The 17,537-nt window shown below is 52.1% G+C and overlaps 1 protein-coding gene across 3 annotated transcripts in view; it reads left to right on the top strand.

The window, feature by feature from the left end:
- Positions 1–17,537, top strand: part of AGAP3 (ArfGAP with GTPase domain, ankyrin repeat and PH domain 3) — a 134,303-nt gene that overhangs the window by 55,054 nt on the left and 61,712 nt on the right. For all 3 annotated transcript variants that reach the window (XM_061449677.1, XM_061449676.1, XM_061449679.1), the window contains exons 3-8: positions 77–164; positions 347–432; positions 663–804; positions 2,737–2,871; positions 7,959–8,086; positions 16,005–16,160. In XM_061449677.1, coding sequence (XP_061305661.1) covers positions 77–164; positions 347–432; positions 663–804; positions 2,737–2,871; positions 7,959–8,086; positions 16,005–16,160 — 735 coding nt within the window. The remainder of the gene's footprint in view (positions 1–76; positions 165–346; positions 433–662; positions 805–2,736; positions 2,872–7,958; positions 8,087–16,004; positions 16,161–17,537) is intronic.

Genomic DNA, 17,537 nt, shown 5'->3' with positions numbered 1-17,537 from the left:
CATGCAAGGGGTGGTCTTCTGTAGAGGGAGACATGCGGGGCACATGGACAGTGGGTGATGTGTGCCTCTGTTTCAGGGCATCGTGGGGAACCTGTCCAGTGGCAAGTCAGCCCTCGTGCACCGCTACCTGACCGGCACCTACGTGCAGGAGGAGTCTCCAGAGGGTAGGTCTGGTTCTCAGGGTGCCAGGGGAGTGGTCTGGGTCCTCTGCTTTAGAGGTGACCCCAAGTCTCCCCACCTTATTTGCCACCACCACAGGGCTCAGCAGCCTTGCCTAACCTTCATTAGGGGTTTCCCCTGCTTCCCCCCACCTCTCACTTGACTGCTGCTTTGCTCTCTTCCCAAGGTGGCCGATTTAAGAAGGAGATTGTAGTGGATGGTCAGAGTTACTTGCTGCTGATTCGAGATGAAGGGGGCCCCCCCGAACTCCAGGTAAGAGACCTGTACCTCCTGCAGCCCTTTCCCACCCTGGGTTGGGGAGGGACCTACCCAGCTGCCTCTTGGAACCTGTTTGAGAGAGAACATGAGGACTGTCCTGAGGAGGGGCTACCCCTATAATGGCTGCTCACCCTAGGGCCTCTCTGTGATGTTACAGGGCCTGGGGCAGTGCTGGGGCTCCAGGACGCTTGTCTGGGCTGTAACAGCTGGTGTGTCTCCCTCAGTTTGCTGCCTGGGTCGATGCTGTGGTGTTTGTCTTCAGCCTGGAGGATGAGATCAGCTTCCAGACAGTCTACAACTACTACCTGCGGCTCTGCAGCTACCGGAACACAGCGGAGGTGCCAATGGTGCTGGTGGGCACACAGGGTGAGAGTGGGGCCTTCGGGCTCTCTTCCTCCATCCATCCTCCCCACCCTGTTCAGAAGCACTGGTGATGTGTCCTTATGGGCAGGAGAGCACGGGGCACTAGCCCTGCAAGTGACCAGGGGATCCCAGTCTCTATAGTCGTATGTGGGACTGGCTGATGCTGTGGTCCACAGTCTAGGGTCCTGGAGGAGCTGAGGAATTCCTTCTCAGACCATCTCACTTCCCTGCAGAGAGCTGCCTTCTTCACAGAGCCACTTTCCTCTTTGAAAGAAAGGGCCTGGGTGTGAGGGTTTTCTGCTGGTACATTGCCCTTCATCCTCTCGGTGAACTGCAGCAGGCAGGCTTTTAGGGGGCTGGCAACTTGCTTTCAGCATGCCAAGAGGAGGCCTGAGCTGTGGAGCACTGTCTCCCTTGAGGTCACATGTGGGTGTGGGGAAGAGCATCACCAACCCAGAGCTTCTCTGTGACTCCTCTTCCCTGCAGAGCTGGGCCTGGAGCGAGCAGGGGCAGGGGCAGAGGCTATAAGGAAACTGTCATGAAACCACAGCTGAGGCTGCCAGGGGGTGCCGGCAGCAGAGGAAGCAGGAGACACAGGGCTTGGAGACCCTCTGGGCACCCCAGGCATGCCTGGACAAGGAGCTGCCAATGGAGAGGGGCTGCTGGGAGAGAGGGCAGCCCTTGAGTGGGATTCCTGCCTGGCACAGCATGCCTTGAAGGCAGCCTCACCTCCAAAAGCCTTGCTGTGGGTGCCCAGGAGGCAGGGAGGGGCAGCAAGGGCATTGCTTCAGGTGATGAGCTCTGCTTTTCCGAAATGAGTGTCCTTCCTGCCTGTGGGTGGTAAAGTGCATGAAGGAGGGAGCCTGGGGCTGCAGACATTGACTGGATCTAAGGGTGACAGCAGAGAGAGGGAGCATGGAGGGAGAATGCGAGTAAAAGATGTCTTGTCAGGGCCCAGTTCCTGAGCAGTGTGACCCCTTTCTGGGAAAGGAGAAACTGAGCCTGGGAACGGAGGCAGTGACAGTGGGAGGGGAGTCACAGGGGTGTCTGCTTTGGGCCCCAGAGTAAGAGTAGAACAAAGTTGTTAAACTCTGGGTTTTTATAGATTGTGGAGTTAGTTTTAGGACTGCATGGTCTTCATTCAGGACTGGGCTGGGGTTGCTGGCATGTACTGTGGAGGCTCAGAAGAGGGGAAGTGTGGCAGAGGGGTTGGTGATCATTGTTGTCCCAGACTTAGGGCCAGCTGAGGTCACAGTCTTGGTACTGTCATGCTGAGCAACCCGCTGGAGAGTTTGAGGAGAACTTCTTTACAGTGAGAGTCTCAGTACTCCTTTGGCTATTTCTGAGAAAGTTCATTTACAGCCCCTGCTTGTCCCTGGCGTGTCTTCAAGGAATTGCATTCCTCTTGGGAAGATAGTTTTTCCGAAGCATGCAAGCACTTAGCAGCCATCTGGGATACAAATTAAGCCTATTTTTAAGTGTTGTCCACCGAGGCCTCATCTGTGAGTTCAGCTTGGCATACCCCTCTCTCCCAGTTAACTGAGGATGTTTTTTCGCTCTTGACTCTTTAATATGTAGGGCAAGGCCATGAGACCTAAAACAACTGAAACTGGCAAAGCCGATTTACTCTGCAGCTGAGGCTGCCTTGCCTTGGCAGCCACACCTCCCCCTGGTTTTGCCCTCTGTCTTCAGTGACATTGGTGGCTAGATGATTAGGGGAGTTGAATAGGGTTCATTTAAAAACTGATTCGTTAAAAAAGTTCATGTAACAATTCCATTTTTCTGCAAACATGGGACTTCATTACGTAAGGCATTAATCAGAGAGTGGGTATCTGTGTGTGAAGGGAGGGAGGGAGACCAGGAGTGTGTCCTAAACCTGTGGATGGATGGATCACTGGTGCTTGCTTTTTAACTTCCTCTCCCTTTGTTTTCCAGATGCCATCAGCGCCACAAACCCCCGCGTCATTGACGATTCTCGGGCACGGAAGCTTTCCAATGATTTGAAGCGCTGCACGTACTACGAGACCTGTGCCACCTATGGACTGAATGTAGAGAGAGTCTTCCAGGATGGTAACTGCAGCCTGGAGGGTGTCCAGGCGAGACGGGGCAGCAGTGCTGTCCTACAGAGGGGGCTTTACACCACCTAGATCACCGGCTCTCAGTTAGAAGAGCCATGAGGCCAAGGAAGTTAGGCACACATTTGTGTGCAGTGCTATTGCTTTACAACACAGACCTGCTCCAAGGAGTGGGATATACTGTGTGTGTGGAAGGATTCCTTTGTGTGTAGCACATAGGTAAACTGCACATGGATGTGCATGGGGACCACAGCTCAGGGCCCAGCAGTACCTTTCTTTCAGGGGCTGCCCTCTGGGTAGACACTTGGTCCAGAGAGCAGGGAAGCTGCAGGGGATGGTTGCACCCTCACGGTGGGCCTGTGCAGCACAGCTGTCTGTATGAGCCTGTAGAGGAATTGTTAGGCTTCAGAGAGGGGTTTGGTTGCCTTTCGTAGAGGAGAGGAGGAAGCACAGCAGAACTGTTGGGTGTTAGAGGTAGGGGAGCAGCAACTGAATGGCCAGATGGGGCAGCTGTTCTCATGGGAACAGCGTGTAGGAGAGCATTTCTGCTTAGGCCTGGAGAGCAGTCTGCGTAACAGTGATGCTGTAGGTTGGGAAGGGAACCTACACCATGTCCTAGGAGTTTGCAGTTGCTTACATGAGCCAGAGCTCTGCCCTGTAATGGGACTGCGTATTTCTCTGTCACCTTTCTCTGCCTTGTCTTAGGGAGTGCAGCAGGGAAACTGTTCGGTGCATGAGGGAGGGTGTGTGCAGAGCTGAGTGGCTGGGCAGGACAGAGTTGCTTTTGGAAAGGAGGAGAACTGTGCTGGTAGTGTTTTTAAGCGGAACAGGCCCATGGAAGAAGGTTTGGAAATCACAGTGCAGTAGGACCGCCTGAAGGCAAAAGTCAAGCTTTGTTCATTGCAGCACAGCAAGATAGGCTGAGGGCAAGACGCCGGACTCAGCCTGCTGTTGGCTTTATGTGCTGCCTCCTTCCTCTGAGCTGGAGCTGGTGATCCTCCTTCCCGTGCGTAAGTCTGTGACCTGCCAGTAATCGCCTGTAGCGGGGTGAGGATCATAGTTGCAGCACAGCTTCTCTTATACAGAAGCATGCAGAGATGTTCTCTTCTTCTGCTGCTTGTCCACCTCTGAGACTATCGGAGAAGCCAGCCCAGAAAATGACCTTTCAAACTGTTCCACCTTTCAGGCCAGGAACCCTTTAGCATACATCAGCCTCTGTGTTGGTTTGGTATTCCTGGGGAGACTAGGGTGACTCTGTTGGGCAGGTTCCTTCTGAGTCACCCCTTCTTCCTCCTCTTCATGAGCAGTGGAGAATTGGTGGCAAGGAACAATTGGGAATAGTAAAAACTGTGGCAGACCTGGAAGGGGAGGATCTGCTAAACTAGCTCAGAGATTTGTAGAAGAAGTCTGAAGAGGGAAGCAGCAGGTGGGCTGTGTGCAGAACTGTCCCTGGCTTCTGGAAAGCATGTGACACTGTGTGCCACCAAATTTATTCAGCGTATTCCTTCATATTGGTTCTGTGTGTCCCTTCTCTGAAGGACAATACAGTGAAGAACAGCAGCTGGTGGGTTTGGGAAGGGGCTGGGGAAGGCACTGCAGGATTAGGAGCTGCTGTTTGCTAGGCTGCTTCTCATCCTTTAATGTCAAGACAGAATGGATTGTGCTCTGGGGTTGTTTTTTCTCTTTGCTGACCCTGGAAGCAGAGATAACACAACTTGAAGTAGTGCGATGTGTGAGATGAAGGCTCTTGTGTGAGACTGGGGCGCAGCTTGTAGTGCCAGCACTGCGTAGCAAGCTTGTTGGGAGAGCTTGAGCTGCTGCTTGGAGGCTCAGGAGTGAGCAAAGTGCTGTGCTTCTTGTCTGGGCTTACTCGCAGGCTGTATGTGTGGTCAGGAAGGAGGCAAGGGAGCAGGTTTGTCCATGTGAGGAGCAGTGAGGTTGAGGAAGTCCAGAAGACCGCAGAGAGTGGGTTGGTTCTTTTGAAGACATTCAAACAAAACTGAGAGAACATTCAAGCAAAACTGATGTCAGTCTGGGCAAATGCTGATGCTGTATGGAACAGGGAGCATGGGCTGCCCTGCTGGGAGGGCTGGTGCTGACCCTGGGCCTGTAAGCAGGGAAGCACTGAGTGCAAGTCCACATGGGTTCTTGCCTTCAGGGCAGCAAGAGGAGCATTGAGGAATGTTCTTGAACTCTGGTCTGAGCACTTGAAAAGGACATAGAGAAACTGAGAAGATTAAAAAAATAGCTATAAAAAATAATCAAGGCTGGAGAAAATACCTGATAGTGATTCACTAAGAGCTTATCCATTCAGTAAATCAAAAAGAAGATAGAGAGGTGACTTGATTACAGTGTAAGAATAACTACATACCTGCATGGAGAGAAAATCTCAGATACTGAGACTCTGCAGGCTCACAGAGAGTTCATGCTAGAAGCCAAAGCCAGTTGAATTCAAATGTTAAAGAATCTTTACTTTTTCCCTTAGTAGCCCTGTTTTCATTAGCTGTTGGAAAACATGCGTAGGGAAGTGCTGTATGTTGTATCTCATATTTTCTCCAAATCCAGACCATGTCCCTTACTGGAGGAGACTCTCACCCAGACGAGTGATGCAGTATAGGTTGGATGAAGTTCAATGCCTGGCAGCATACAGAGGTCAACCTTTGTTTCAGCTGGAGAGATCCTTCTGGCCTTAGAGTCTGTGCATGCAGGAGATGTCCGTGTTACTGCAGTTCCTTGTGCCATGCCATATTTCCTGCAGTGGGCTGCCTCTGTGTGTCATGATGGTACCTGTGCCCTGGCTGAACGTGTTGCCTGGAGCAATGGAGAAAGCAGTGTGATAATTAAGAGCAGAGGGACTCCCCATCTCATAGGAGATCTGGAGTAAATCTCAGATGCTCAGTGCTCTTACCTGCCTGCTCAACTGCAGGACCGCACAGAGGCTCCTGAGCAAAGCTGTGACAGGGAAGGAGCTGGGCAGGAGGAGCTGAGGAGAGCTGAGCCTGGCAGGATGGCCCCAGACATCACCAGCATCTGAGAGCTGTTCAGGGACTTCCACGATCCAGTTTTGGATGAGGCTGAATTGACAGGAGCCATTTTTGGAGTGTGTAAGAGGCTTCTCCCAGTGAGCACTGGTGGGTCTTGGTGCATCTCTTTTGGTATCTGGAGTACTGGCAGTCATGGGTTGTGTGTGGAGCTTGCCCTGCGTGTGATCCAGTTACTAGACAGACCTCATCTTTATAAGGTTTCTCCAGCACAAATTACTCAGCCAGATCCTGGGAGACCTGCCCTGTGTAGGCAGGAAAAGATGCTGACTTTCCATGGCAGAAAACAGGAAGACTTCTCAAAGTGGTGGTCTTTGCTTTCATTGCAAAGGTTTGCTTGCTTGTCCATGCTGTACAGAGCATATGCTGCACTTCTGTTGCCACCCAACACTCCCAAGTCCTTCTCCTCAGGGCTGCTCTCAATCCAGTCTCTCCCAGCCTGTATATGTGCTTGGGATTGCCCTTACCCAGGTGTAGGACCTTGCACTTGGCCTTGTTGAACTTTATGATATTGGCACTGTCCCACTTCTCCAGCCTGTCCAGGTCCCTGATGATGACATTCCTTCCCTCCAGCTTGTCAACCACACCACACAGAGATAGTGAAAAGCAAATGATCCCAGAGACTGGCTTAAGTGATGACAGAAATTGTCCTTGAAAAAGTCTGGCTGATATTCAGGATGTAGAAGAACCACTGCCTAGCAAGCAGAAATGGGAAGGCTGCCTCAAGATACCTCAGTTAAGGGTTGGTGAGATTTTATCACCACCAGTGTGGCCTTGCTGGCCTTCTGATTAGTACCATTGCTAATGGTACAGGATGAGCAACGCGGCAGAGCCTCTGCCAGGCTCTTTGCCTGGGACAGCAGTTGCTGAGGAGTTTGTCTGAATCTTTTCTGGCCCCTGAGGTGCCTGAGCTCACAGTGGGCCTGGCCAGTGTGTGAAGGAGAGATGGTTCACAGAGTGAACACAGCATGAAACTGGCCAGAGGGAGGAGAGCAGGAAAAAACAGCAAGTTAATTCAGTCTGTTTGGTGGGTCTAGGAGAGTTCCTGCTATTTGTGGGATTAATGTTTACCTTGGGAGTCTGGACAGGCTCCCAGCTTTATCAGATGAGCAGTGGACAGCAGGCCTCCACCGATCTCTGTATGGGACATGGCACTGCAGCTGTATTGGGATTTGCAGTTGCTGTTAACATTTGAGTTTGGTCACACCATGTATGTGGTGCAACATCTATCTGGAAGGAGAATGTGGCAGCTTCCTTATTGCACGAGTGCATGATATTAGGCGTGCTGGATTGGACATGTGATGTTCCCAGTGCCTTCAGTTGTGTTTGTCAGTGTGCAAGAGAAAATGAGAATGGCCATGTGTTCTCCTGAATTCCCCAACAGCTTGTTTGCTGTCATGCTCTTTGATAATGCTCAAGATGTTTTATTTCCAGAAAAGGCAGGAGATTGGGATGGCTGAAATGCAATTTGAGGCTGCTGGCATCAGGCAGTGAGGTCACAGCAACTGGGAGAGTTGTTCTTCACATTAGTTTTTTGAATGTGTAGAGACTGTGAGGGTCACAAGGGACCAGGCTAATGGAGGTGGCATTGCCCAGGCTATTCAGTTCCACTGGCTCCTGTAGCTGCTGTGAGGGGATGGCCAAGAAGTGACTCTGGCTGCCCAGGGATTCTTCTGCAGCAGCCCAGGGGTCTGGGTGGCTCCTTGGTGTCCACATGAAGTCACTGCTCTGTGTGAGACCCAAGAGAGCCAGTGGCCTTTGAGGACTCGGCATAGGCAGCCTGCCCTGCTGCCTGCTGGAACAGGCACAGGCAAACACTATCCCTTGCAGCTGGGCTGTGTGACAGTGGCAGGCAATGGGGATTGCGAGGTTGGGTGTTCTGCAGAAATCCTCCCTGTCAACACAGGGTGATGCAGTTTGAGCCCCAGATGTTGGGCTCAGTCAGAGGAAGGGTTGGGGTCTCACAGACACCCCCCAGAAATCTGCAGGTGGAGAAAGTTGCTTTCCATACTCTGACTCTGTCCTTTCTCCCTTCTTCCAGTGGCTCAGAAGGTGGTGGCTCTACGGAAGAAACAGCAGCTTTCCATTGGCCCCTGCAAGTCCCTGCCCAATTCACCCAGCCATTCGTCTGTCTCTGCAGCCTCCATTCCTTCTGTTCACATCAACCAGGTGGGAAATGGGAACGGGAAAAGCCAGGGAGCCCAGATGCCTCGCCATTCCCTCCTCAGTTCACTTAAAACACAACACATTTAGCCTAGCCTTAGGCTCGCACTACAGCCCTGGAGTAGCTTTTGGGAAGAGCAAAGTGGTTGTCACCCTGGCCCATCAGTCCGTAGCCCACAATGGCTTGATTCTTGCCCTGAGGTCAAGCTTTGTGTCTAAACTATTGGGTCTGGCTCATGCTCTCCAACAGTTGTGGGGTGCTTGTACAGCCACCCCCAGTAGAGTGGCGAGTGGTCTGCAGGGAAGCTCCTGGGCAGAGCAGGTCTGAAAGGGGCCTCAGTCTGTCTGCCGTGGCCAGGCAGGCAAGCCTGGGTGGACACAGCTGTCCACAGTCCTGCTCTCCCTGGCAGCTTGGAAGCTAATGGTCTTCCATGCATAGACAGGTGGGCTTCATAAGGCGTGTGTTCGTGCAGGCAAATTCAGTGGTGAATTGAAGGATTAACGCAGAGAGGTTCACCTCTTCTTGTCAGAGGAAGGGCTCTATGCTGTGCTTCTGGAACAGCATTAGCTGGTAAGGACTGCCAACGTCTCCATGCTGGGAGGATGGTGAAGCAGGAGGTGTTTGTTCTGTGACGCTGGTGGGGCACAACTGATGCAGGAGGGGAAGGTCAGAAACCAAAGCCAGCTGCCATGGTGAGTAGCTGGAGGAAGGAGATCCTTTGGGCAGCCGCCTGACTGCCGTAGGGCTATGCTGCAGTTTCCAGCACCTGCATAAATGCTGAGCTGTCTCTCTGATGAGGAGGGTGAGATACTGAGCTCTGCTGCTCCTCAGGGGCAGTCAAGCCAAGAGATTCCAACTCTGAAGCAGCTGGCATATGAAATCACAGGAACTGTAGCAAGGACTCAAGAAGTCTGTCATGGTGCTGTCAGACTGAGTAACAGCAAGTGTAGCAGCTGGGTGTATGGAAGATGGGAAATGGCATGGCTAGAGCAGCTGGGAGCTCCTCAGCTGCCTCAGCAGTGAACAGTGCTTGCAGTGATTTTTGAGGAAAAGAGCATCTAAGGAGCATGTGCAACTGAAGAAAAGGCATACTGATGCTTTTCTCATAGGGGTTTTAACTTTGAACCTTAGGGTGTATCTGAGCCCCTCACCCCTGGGAGGACTTCTGGTACACCACCACAGGAGAGGCTATTCCAGCAGAAACCTGAGTAGTGTCTGCAGCCCCTGGTTGGACCCTTCCATCAGAATTGTTACATACCTATGCGAAGTTATACCTGACTGTATAGGCTTCTGAAGCTGTATAGCAAGTAGGTATGCACAGATTTTTGCAGATACCAGTGCCTGGTGCTCCAGATCACCCAGATACCAGTGAGTTCAGATGAAGCCCCTGTGTGCAAGTGAATGGGCTGATCCCTGCTGACAGGCAGAGCTACTTGGTGAAGCTGCATGGCTTTCTGATCAGAGCTTGCTTGTGTCCAGTGAGCTTGGGATACAAGCAGAGTGAGCTCAGCTGTGTGCAGAACATAGACAGCCATACTGTGCCCCACAGTGTGTCTGGATATAGGTGCTTTCTGAGGGACTCAATAGGAGACATCCAAGGTGAAGACAAAATCCAGGGGAAATGTGGATTTGAGTGCATCTTGTAACTTGAGGATTTTTATTAGCAGACAAACTACAAACAGTCAGAGACTGGTTGGGAAGGAGAGGCAGCCTGTATGGAAAGGGGAAGGGGGTGAAAATGGCCACAGGCAGTATTCCTCAAGGAGGAGATGAACACTTGTTTAATATTTTCTTCAGTGTCCCAAGTATGAGAAAAGGGTCCTAACAAGTATGTACTAATGGTACTTGCTGTGCCAGGCAACGTCTGTAGTGAAGCTAAAAATGTGTTCCCTCTGCGGGGTGTGGGTATACCAAACTTCCCAGTCGGATTCCAGTTGCTCATGTAAGTATGCAGTGAAACTGGTGGAGGAGCAGCAAAAGGCAAGTGGGAGAGAAAAGAGGCCTTAACACAAGAGGAAGTTAAGCACTTGACTTGTTTAGCTGAGGAAAGTGAAGGCTGGAATGGACCAAACCTGACCTTTAAAGTACACATCTGTAAAAGGAAAGAACTTTTTTAAGAAAAGGTGCTAGAAGAAAAGGGGTGGATTTAAGACTGGCCATGGGGAGTAAAGTTTGGGTGTCAGAAGACATTTTTAACTGCCTATCATGAGCTGGTTAGAGGCTTTTGCTCAGAAACCTCCCTATTTTCCTTTCCTTCCTGCAGAGCATCTTTCAGCCTGGTTTGCAGACAACATCTGTGTAGAAGTGAATGCTGGCTCCTTGGCTCTGAGACAGGGCCCTTACTTTCAGTACCTTGCTGTGCTCCTGGGGCTGTGCTGGAGGGACGTAGGTAGTTCTGGTGGGAAAGGAGGGCTGTTAAAGGGAGGTAATGCAGCATGCAGCTGGCAGGAAATTGCAGCTAACTGTAAGGCCTTTCTAAGCAAGAAATATTTATTGATTGCCTGGGTTGTAGCAGTGCCAGCAGTATCCTTCAGGAGCTTCCTCCCTCCCTGCACGTGCTCTGTGCCTCTCTGACGCTGTGTCCCTCCTGCACAGCAAATCGGGATGCCACAGTGAGGGTTAAAGTTAATTTCTGTTCCCTGGGTCTTCTGTGGCTCAACTACAAACCCTGTTGTTTCCCAGTAACTGCTGCAGTAATCTTTGCTGTGGTTTACGCATCTCTCTTCCATTACAAAAGCACTTCTGAAAATAGAGTATGAAGTAATGAAACTGGTGAGTGAGTGTAAAATGCTGAGAAGTATTTTCCCCTTCTTACTTGGGCTAAGGAATGAGGTTCTTACTTCCCACTGTCCTCAGAGAAAATCCAGTTGGCTTGGGGAACACATATTCACTGATTGCTGGTGTTTCTAACATGGACTGGGTGGAGCAGCCCACACACTCTGGTGCATATGGGCTTTGTGGCCATATAGAGGGGACCTCATCCAATAGTGAGGCAGTGACCCAGTGATTAGGGATGCAAAAGAGCCTGGAGTTGCTGCTCAGGAGTGCACTGTGCTAGTGGGGACACCCCAGAGGGTATGGTCTCCAGCATTGGCTGGAGCAGCTGTCCCTAATGCAGGGGAGTGCTGGGTGCACGCAGTTCCAGAGTTCTGCTGGCCACTGCTCTTCAGGTCTGGGCTGCAGAAGTGCCGGAGCCTCTCGGGATGGGTGATGGTGGTCCTCTGCTCATGGCACTGAGATACCCAGTGGGGAAGCTCTGAGAAGAGATGGACAGGCTCCCATGTCAGGAAGGAAGAATGAGAGGGTGGTAAGGTCTTTGCAGAGTAGTGCTGTGTTCTGTTTTTCTGCCTGAGGGTATGGGGCTCTTGCCGAGGTTTCCTACTTGTCTTCAGAAGTAAGGGAGCAGGAACTGGCATGGAGAAGGATCTCAAGGAAGGGTTTAACATGTAGATGAAATGGAAAGAAGCCAAAGAATAGAATTAGGAGCTTTTGTTTGCCTTGGACTGCAGCTAGGTGCTGGTGTTGTGTATAAGATACACTGAGACAGAAGGATCTCTTTCTTCTCAGTACCGCTAGTAGGAGCAGCGGGACTGGCATTTGCATCATGAGTACTTGGCTAGGAGGAGCCTTTTTGGGAGCCTGTGCACTGCTCTCTCTGTGCAGGGCCTGGCTGTGGGTGTTGAGAGGTGCTGCCTGCAGCTGCTGGCCGTGCATGGTGGCAGCGTGCTCTGTCCCTTCCAAGCAGTTATGACATCTTAGGCAGCGTTTTGTTCCCCTTAGCAGGCTGCCTTTCTGCTGTTAGCAACAGCTTTTCCCCTAGATCATCCCTCTTCCCTTCTGCTGGTAGCTATGGTTGAGGTCTGCTTCCCTTCATAGCTGTGTGCCTGGAGAAATGGTGGTTCTGTCTAAGATGAGAAGGATGTTCTGCTTGCTGCCTGGTCCCCTGGCCTGTGCAGCAGGGCCAGCTCTGTCTCCCGGAGCTGGCAGTGAAGAAGTACTTGTGTTCTGGAAATGGGAACAAGGAGTCCCTGCAAGGGGTTGCTTACAGCAGGTGGAATCTGAGAACCAACCTTGCCTCTTGTCCTAGACCTGGCGACATCTTTCCTGGAAGTAGTTTGATGCTACTACTTGAGTTGAAATAACTTTCTTGGAAATGGCCATTCCTGACAGTCTGGCCAGTCCATTGCAATTACTGGAAGAGGAGAGACCCCAGAGGACCCTGGTGATGCTGTCTCCTTCTATCCAGAGGACTTTCTTCTCCTGGTGTGAGGTTGTGGCTGGTTTCCAAACCATTGCGTCAGGTTCCCAGACTGATAGCGGTCTGGAATAGTGATGTTGTGTGAGGTGTTTTGATGTCCTTGCACAGTGGATGGTCCTCCTTATTAACAGTTCTTGAACAAGCCAAAGGCCCTGATTTCGTTTCTGTCTTTGGGAGTTTTGGGGTTATTCTGCAGCCTGCTGCCTCAAAGGAAGAAGGTGCCTTCTTCCATTAAAGTGGAGGGGAAGGGAACTGTAATAGCAGGTCAGCTGTGGTCAGGGTTTTCCGCCAGCACTCACCATGTGTACAGGACATGCTCATCAGGTGTGTGACCCTGGGTACCACGTTCAGCATCTCCCTGGTCCTCTGGTGTGGCAGGAGCCAGGGCCAGGCCCGGTAGTCCTGCCTGCTCACTGGGGACACCAGTGGGCCTTCCCAGCAGCATGTGGGGCATGGATCTGCACCCTTTGGAACAGACACCACAGATCCCCCAGGACCCTCTAGCCCAGAGGGAAAGCTCTTGCTTGCCTGATAGTTCAGGCTCTCCTCTCCTTCATCCTGCCATCACCCATCACTGGATGAGCAGGTTAGGTGGGTTTGGGATCCCTGTTCCTTGGCTTGGCCTTGACTTCCACCCTGCTCCCTTCTGGCAGCTGCCTGTCTCATGCCCACAGGGTGTGGGTGGGAGTTTCTCAGGCCAGTGGATGCTTGCAGTACTTGCAGAGTTATTCCACCTGATTTACTGTTGCTACCCCTTTCTCCATCTTTCTTCAGGCACTCTGAGATGCCTTTAGGAGTACCCCAGGCTGTGGGATGAGTCACTGCTGCCTGTTTGCTGTGGGGTGGAAGTTTGTCTTTCTGCCAGGGAGCTCATTCCCAGCAGCTGGCAGAAGGTAACAACAGGCACCCCCACCAAGCCTTGCAGGCTGGTGGAGTGAGCTGTGTAGCCACTGGGTGCTGCCTGGGCACAGCTGCCCTCCCGGCACGGGTTGCCCAGTGTCACGGCTTCACTGATGTCCTCAGGCTGCGGTCCTGCATGGGCTCTTTGTGACACTGGGAAGTGCATTTAGGGAGACCTCGGTAGGAGAGCAGATGAAAGAGGTGGAAAATTAAAGTTTGCAAGTAAAATGAAACACAAACTGCAGCTCACCTGTGCTGGGTAATGAGTGCTTCCTGGCCTGCTGCAGCATGTTTCAGCAGGGTTCAGTTAGCATGTGTGTCTTGGCAGCTGAAGCAGTGGACATTTGTATTTCCTTGTGGAAGCCCATGTCCTGCTGCCTGCTCATCTCGTGATCCCTCCATTTCATGGTCTGTGCACTCCTGGTGTCTTCCCTGTCCCTGTGCAGGTGCTGAGTCAGTGGCTGCTGTTCTGTTCTGTTTGCCGCCTTCTGTTCAGAGCCCTTCCCAAATGTAACTCCTTGTTCTGCCTTACGCCTTTTTATGCCAAGAGTTACTACATCTTAACTTCAGCTGAGTTCTTCCCTCCTCAGGCACCCTTTGGCACTTCTTTGAAGTTCTCAATACATACCCATTACATGCTAATGGGAAGGATTTGTCCCGCATGTGTTTTACTAAGTTTTCAGTTTCTGCTGTGCTCTTAGATTCCAGTAGCGACTGCAGGTGGCTGTTCAGGTGGATCGGCAAAGTAGCTTCCAGGAGCAAAAATAAGGTCTTTGCCCAGACATGCCATCTTGTCAGGGTTCTCCCACATCCCTGTGGTTTGTTCTGGATCCCTACTGAGGTCTGGGAGCAACCTGCTTGAGCCGAAAGGTGTGATGGTTCACGGTATGCTGCTGCCAGCCTTCGGGCCAATTTCTCCTCTTCCCTGAACTCATGGGATGGTACCAGCCCTTGTGCTTGCCTTTGGTGCAAGACATCCTTCAGCCTCAGTGCCTGTCCTGAGGTTTGGGTGTCTGTGGGACACAAGCAGGCTCAAATGCTTGTGTCGTTTGTTGTTTGAGACAGGCAATAACCTTGACTTGTCTCCAACACTAGGCAAACTTACAGGCTAAAGAAAATTACAAACAAGACTACAGGGAGTATGTAAAACGTAAACCACAGTTTAGCAAGATTTTTTCCTGGGAGTTTAGCGTCCATCACCTAACATCCATGGGGCTTGTCCCAGCTGCTATGGCAGGAGCCTGAACTCTACAGCCTCTATGGAACTGAATCCTTCCCACAGTTGTAGCTTTGTAACTGTGCTGACCAGGATACTGAAATATGCAGAACTTAGCCAGAAGACTGCCTTAGAGTGGTTTCTGGATTTCTGGCAGCCTTGCCTGGCTCATCTTCCTGGGTAGCAGGTTCTCTGTACCATCTCTGTGGCATTGGCCATCTCTTCCCTCAGGCTTTGAATCTTTTTCTGACATGGTTCACCCATTATGCATCAATTAAATACTGACTGTACATACATTGTTATGCCTGATCCTAAACTTGAGCTGTCTCAACAGTTTCTCTTTGACTCAGTAGCCCTAGCTTTCTGCATGTGGTCCTTCATCACAGTATTTGCAGAACACTTCTTCACTCAGTGTTGAACCTATGGTTTGCAGGAGCTCGCTCTGTTAAAAGTTCAGAAGTCACTGGCAGGGTGGCACATTGCTTTTCTTCTCCATGTCCCTGGTGGTCCCTTCTTCTGTGGGACACGGCAGCAGAGCTCTTTCGTTCAGCATAGGGTTCATCAGCTGGACAGTACACATAGAAGAAGCCTGGTCATGTTTCCATATAGAGTGCCCTGCTCTTACGTGTGGAAAAGTAGAAGCAGACCAGGTTCCCACTCGTTCTACATTCAGTGCACCAGAAGCTTTCCTGTCTCTGGGTAGTCTTGGGGCAGTCTGAGTCCTGTACTGGCAGGGAGGCTTTCTGAAAGCCACAGAAGCAGCAATGTGGCCTCTGCCTCCTTGGTTTGAGCCATGTGTGCTGCTGGGCTGGTGGCCCATCAGAGCTCAATGCAATGAGTCCCTTCTGGTACTAGGCTCCCTTTCCTGTTGAGCGGGAAGTAGAGCTCAGCAGACTGCAGAGGATTTGCTCCTTGGTGCTGCCCTGTCTCCAGCTTGGTGTTAAGGTGTTCCAGACCCACCTGGACGTGGAGGTCTTCTTAGGCATTTTGTCAGGGTAGCGTGCCTTTCCATGATCTTCATCCCTGCTGTGGAAGGGTGTTTTGCTCTGGCTTCAGGAAGCATGGTGCTGCAGGCAGGCTGTTGTGGAGCTGCTCCAGAGCCTGGGATAGCCCTGGCAAGTAGGGGCACTGTAGCTTCCCAAATGGGGCTCAGAAGGAGGTCCATCTCCGAGTCCTTCCAGAGAAGGAGTTCCCTGCGGCACAGCTAGCTGCCCTCAGTCACAAGTCCCCTGCTCTGCCTTAGAAAGGAAGAAGTTGGCTGCTTCTTGGATGGCTTTTTCCTCTCTTTAAGTTCTCATTTGCTGCTCTTCACTGTTGATTTCAGAGCTTTATCGTTTTATCAGTGATAAAACTGGAGCATAAAGAAGGGAAACTGCTTTCCCAAGATCGCCTGGTAGGCAGAAGCAGTGCATGGTGTGGGATGTCTCCCCTCTTCCAGTCCTGTGCTGCACTTCCTTGCTCTGGTGCACCAGGCTGTGTAGGTGGAAGGTGTTTCTGCAGTCACACCCTCAGGCATCTTCTTGTCTCTGACTGTCCCATTCTGCCCTAGGCTACCAATGGTGGAGGAGCCTTCAGTGACTACTCCTCCTCTGTGCCCTCCACACCTAGCATCAGCCAGCGGGAGCTGCGGATTGAGACCGTTGCTGCCTCCAACACACCCACCCCCATCCGCAAGCAATCCAAGCGGCGCTCCAACATATTCACGGTAAGCGCACTGGGGCCGCAGGAACCTTGGGATGAGTTTTCTGAGGGTCAGGCAAAGAGAGGAGGGGAAGGGAGCAGATCCACAGCAGTCTTGTCCCACAGGCTTCCGTGCACTAGTCTCTAGGTGAACCTTGCTGTGCTGGCCAGGGAGGGATGGGTGGCAGGGAGTGCAGAGTGGGTGCATGGGGAGTTCTCCCCACAGGAGAGGGAGTCTTCTGAGTGTGTAGGGCCCGTGGTGTTGAGAGCTGCTTCTGGTGAGTGTGTATGTGTGTGCATGGGGGAGCACCTGAGAGCAAGCTGCTCCTTGCACACGTAGGAGTGTGTGTGTTTACAGTGTGCATGGGTCTGAGCAGAGCTCCCTTATCTTTGCTGGGGAGAGCTGCACTTTGTGCGTGCACAGCACCAGTGACCTCTGCTGTTCCTCTCCTTGGGGCCGTGCCGCTGGCACAAAGTCCCTGGCTCCTGAGCCTCCTGTTTGGTGCCAGATGTGCTGTGCGAGGTGGTGCTGTGCAGAGCCCAGCGCTAGGCACTGGGCTTCCCTCTCTCCAGTACCCAAACTGGGCATCTGTGTGACTTGAGCAGCGCATCTGGGAACTGCTGTGGCGCATGGATGGAGGGGGGCATTAGGGAGCCAGCAAAGCCTTGGGCCCCAGGTGGTGCAGGGAATGTCTGCAGCTATTCTCTCTGCTGGTTGAGTTGCAGCCTGCCTGCCTCTCAGCACACTCTCCCACCATGCACACGCCTGTGCACACAGTCCTGCCCACACACTTAGCCTCACTGTTAGCACAGCCCGTGAGTTTCCCCTTGCTCTTAGCACACACATACTTCCAAATTCCTATGTCTAGTGTAGATAGCCTCTGTTCCCCATGTAAATGTGTTCCTCTCCCCCTGGTGCCCCTGTAAATGTGCTGGACTCAGGCCTGTCCTCCTCCCCATCTAAATGTGCTTTCCAGCCACCATTGCTCAGTACACTTGTGTCTGCTGTCTGTGGAACTGGCCACCACAAAGTCCTTGTACGTGTTGCACCATGTTACCCTGTGTGAACAGCTGCCGTTGCCCTGGACCGAGACCACATAAATCTACAACGTCCCATACCCCATCTCTCTCACTGCACTATTGGCATCCTACATTCCCCTGACTCCTGGTGCTGGGAGTGTACCCATCTCCTCCAGCTTCTGACATTCTAGAAGCATTTGCTCTGACGTCCTGAATGCTCCGTGCACTTCCCACTGCTGGCATCTCATACACCTCCCAACTCCTGTATGCCCGTGTTCCCAGCCTGTACGTGCTTGCCCCCACTCCCTCTGCTGCCTGGCAGATAGGCTGTCCCCCACCAACCTCCTCCTCGCAGCACACACCGCCCTTGGCAGCAGATCCG

This window comes from Pezoporus flaviventris, unplaced genomic scaffold (genome assembly GCF_033815535.1).
Source record: "Pezoporus flaviventris isolate CSIRO_AGI_PZ_B2104156 unplaced genomic scaffold, CSIRO_AGI_Pfla_v1 ptg000007l, whole genome shotgun sequence".
In the NCBI taxonomy this organism is placed as follows: Eukaryota; Metazoa; Chordata; class Aves; order Psittaciformes; family Psittacidae; genus Pezoporus; species Pezoporus flaviventris.
Note: the sequence above shows the minus strand (reverse complement) of the source record. Positions and strands in the feature narration are given on the sequence as shown.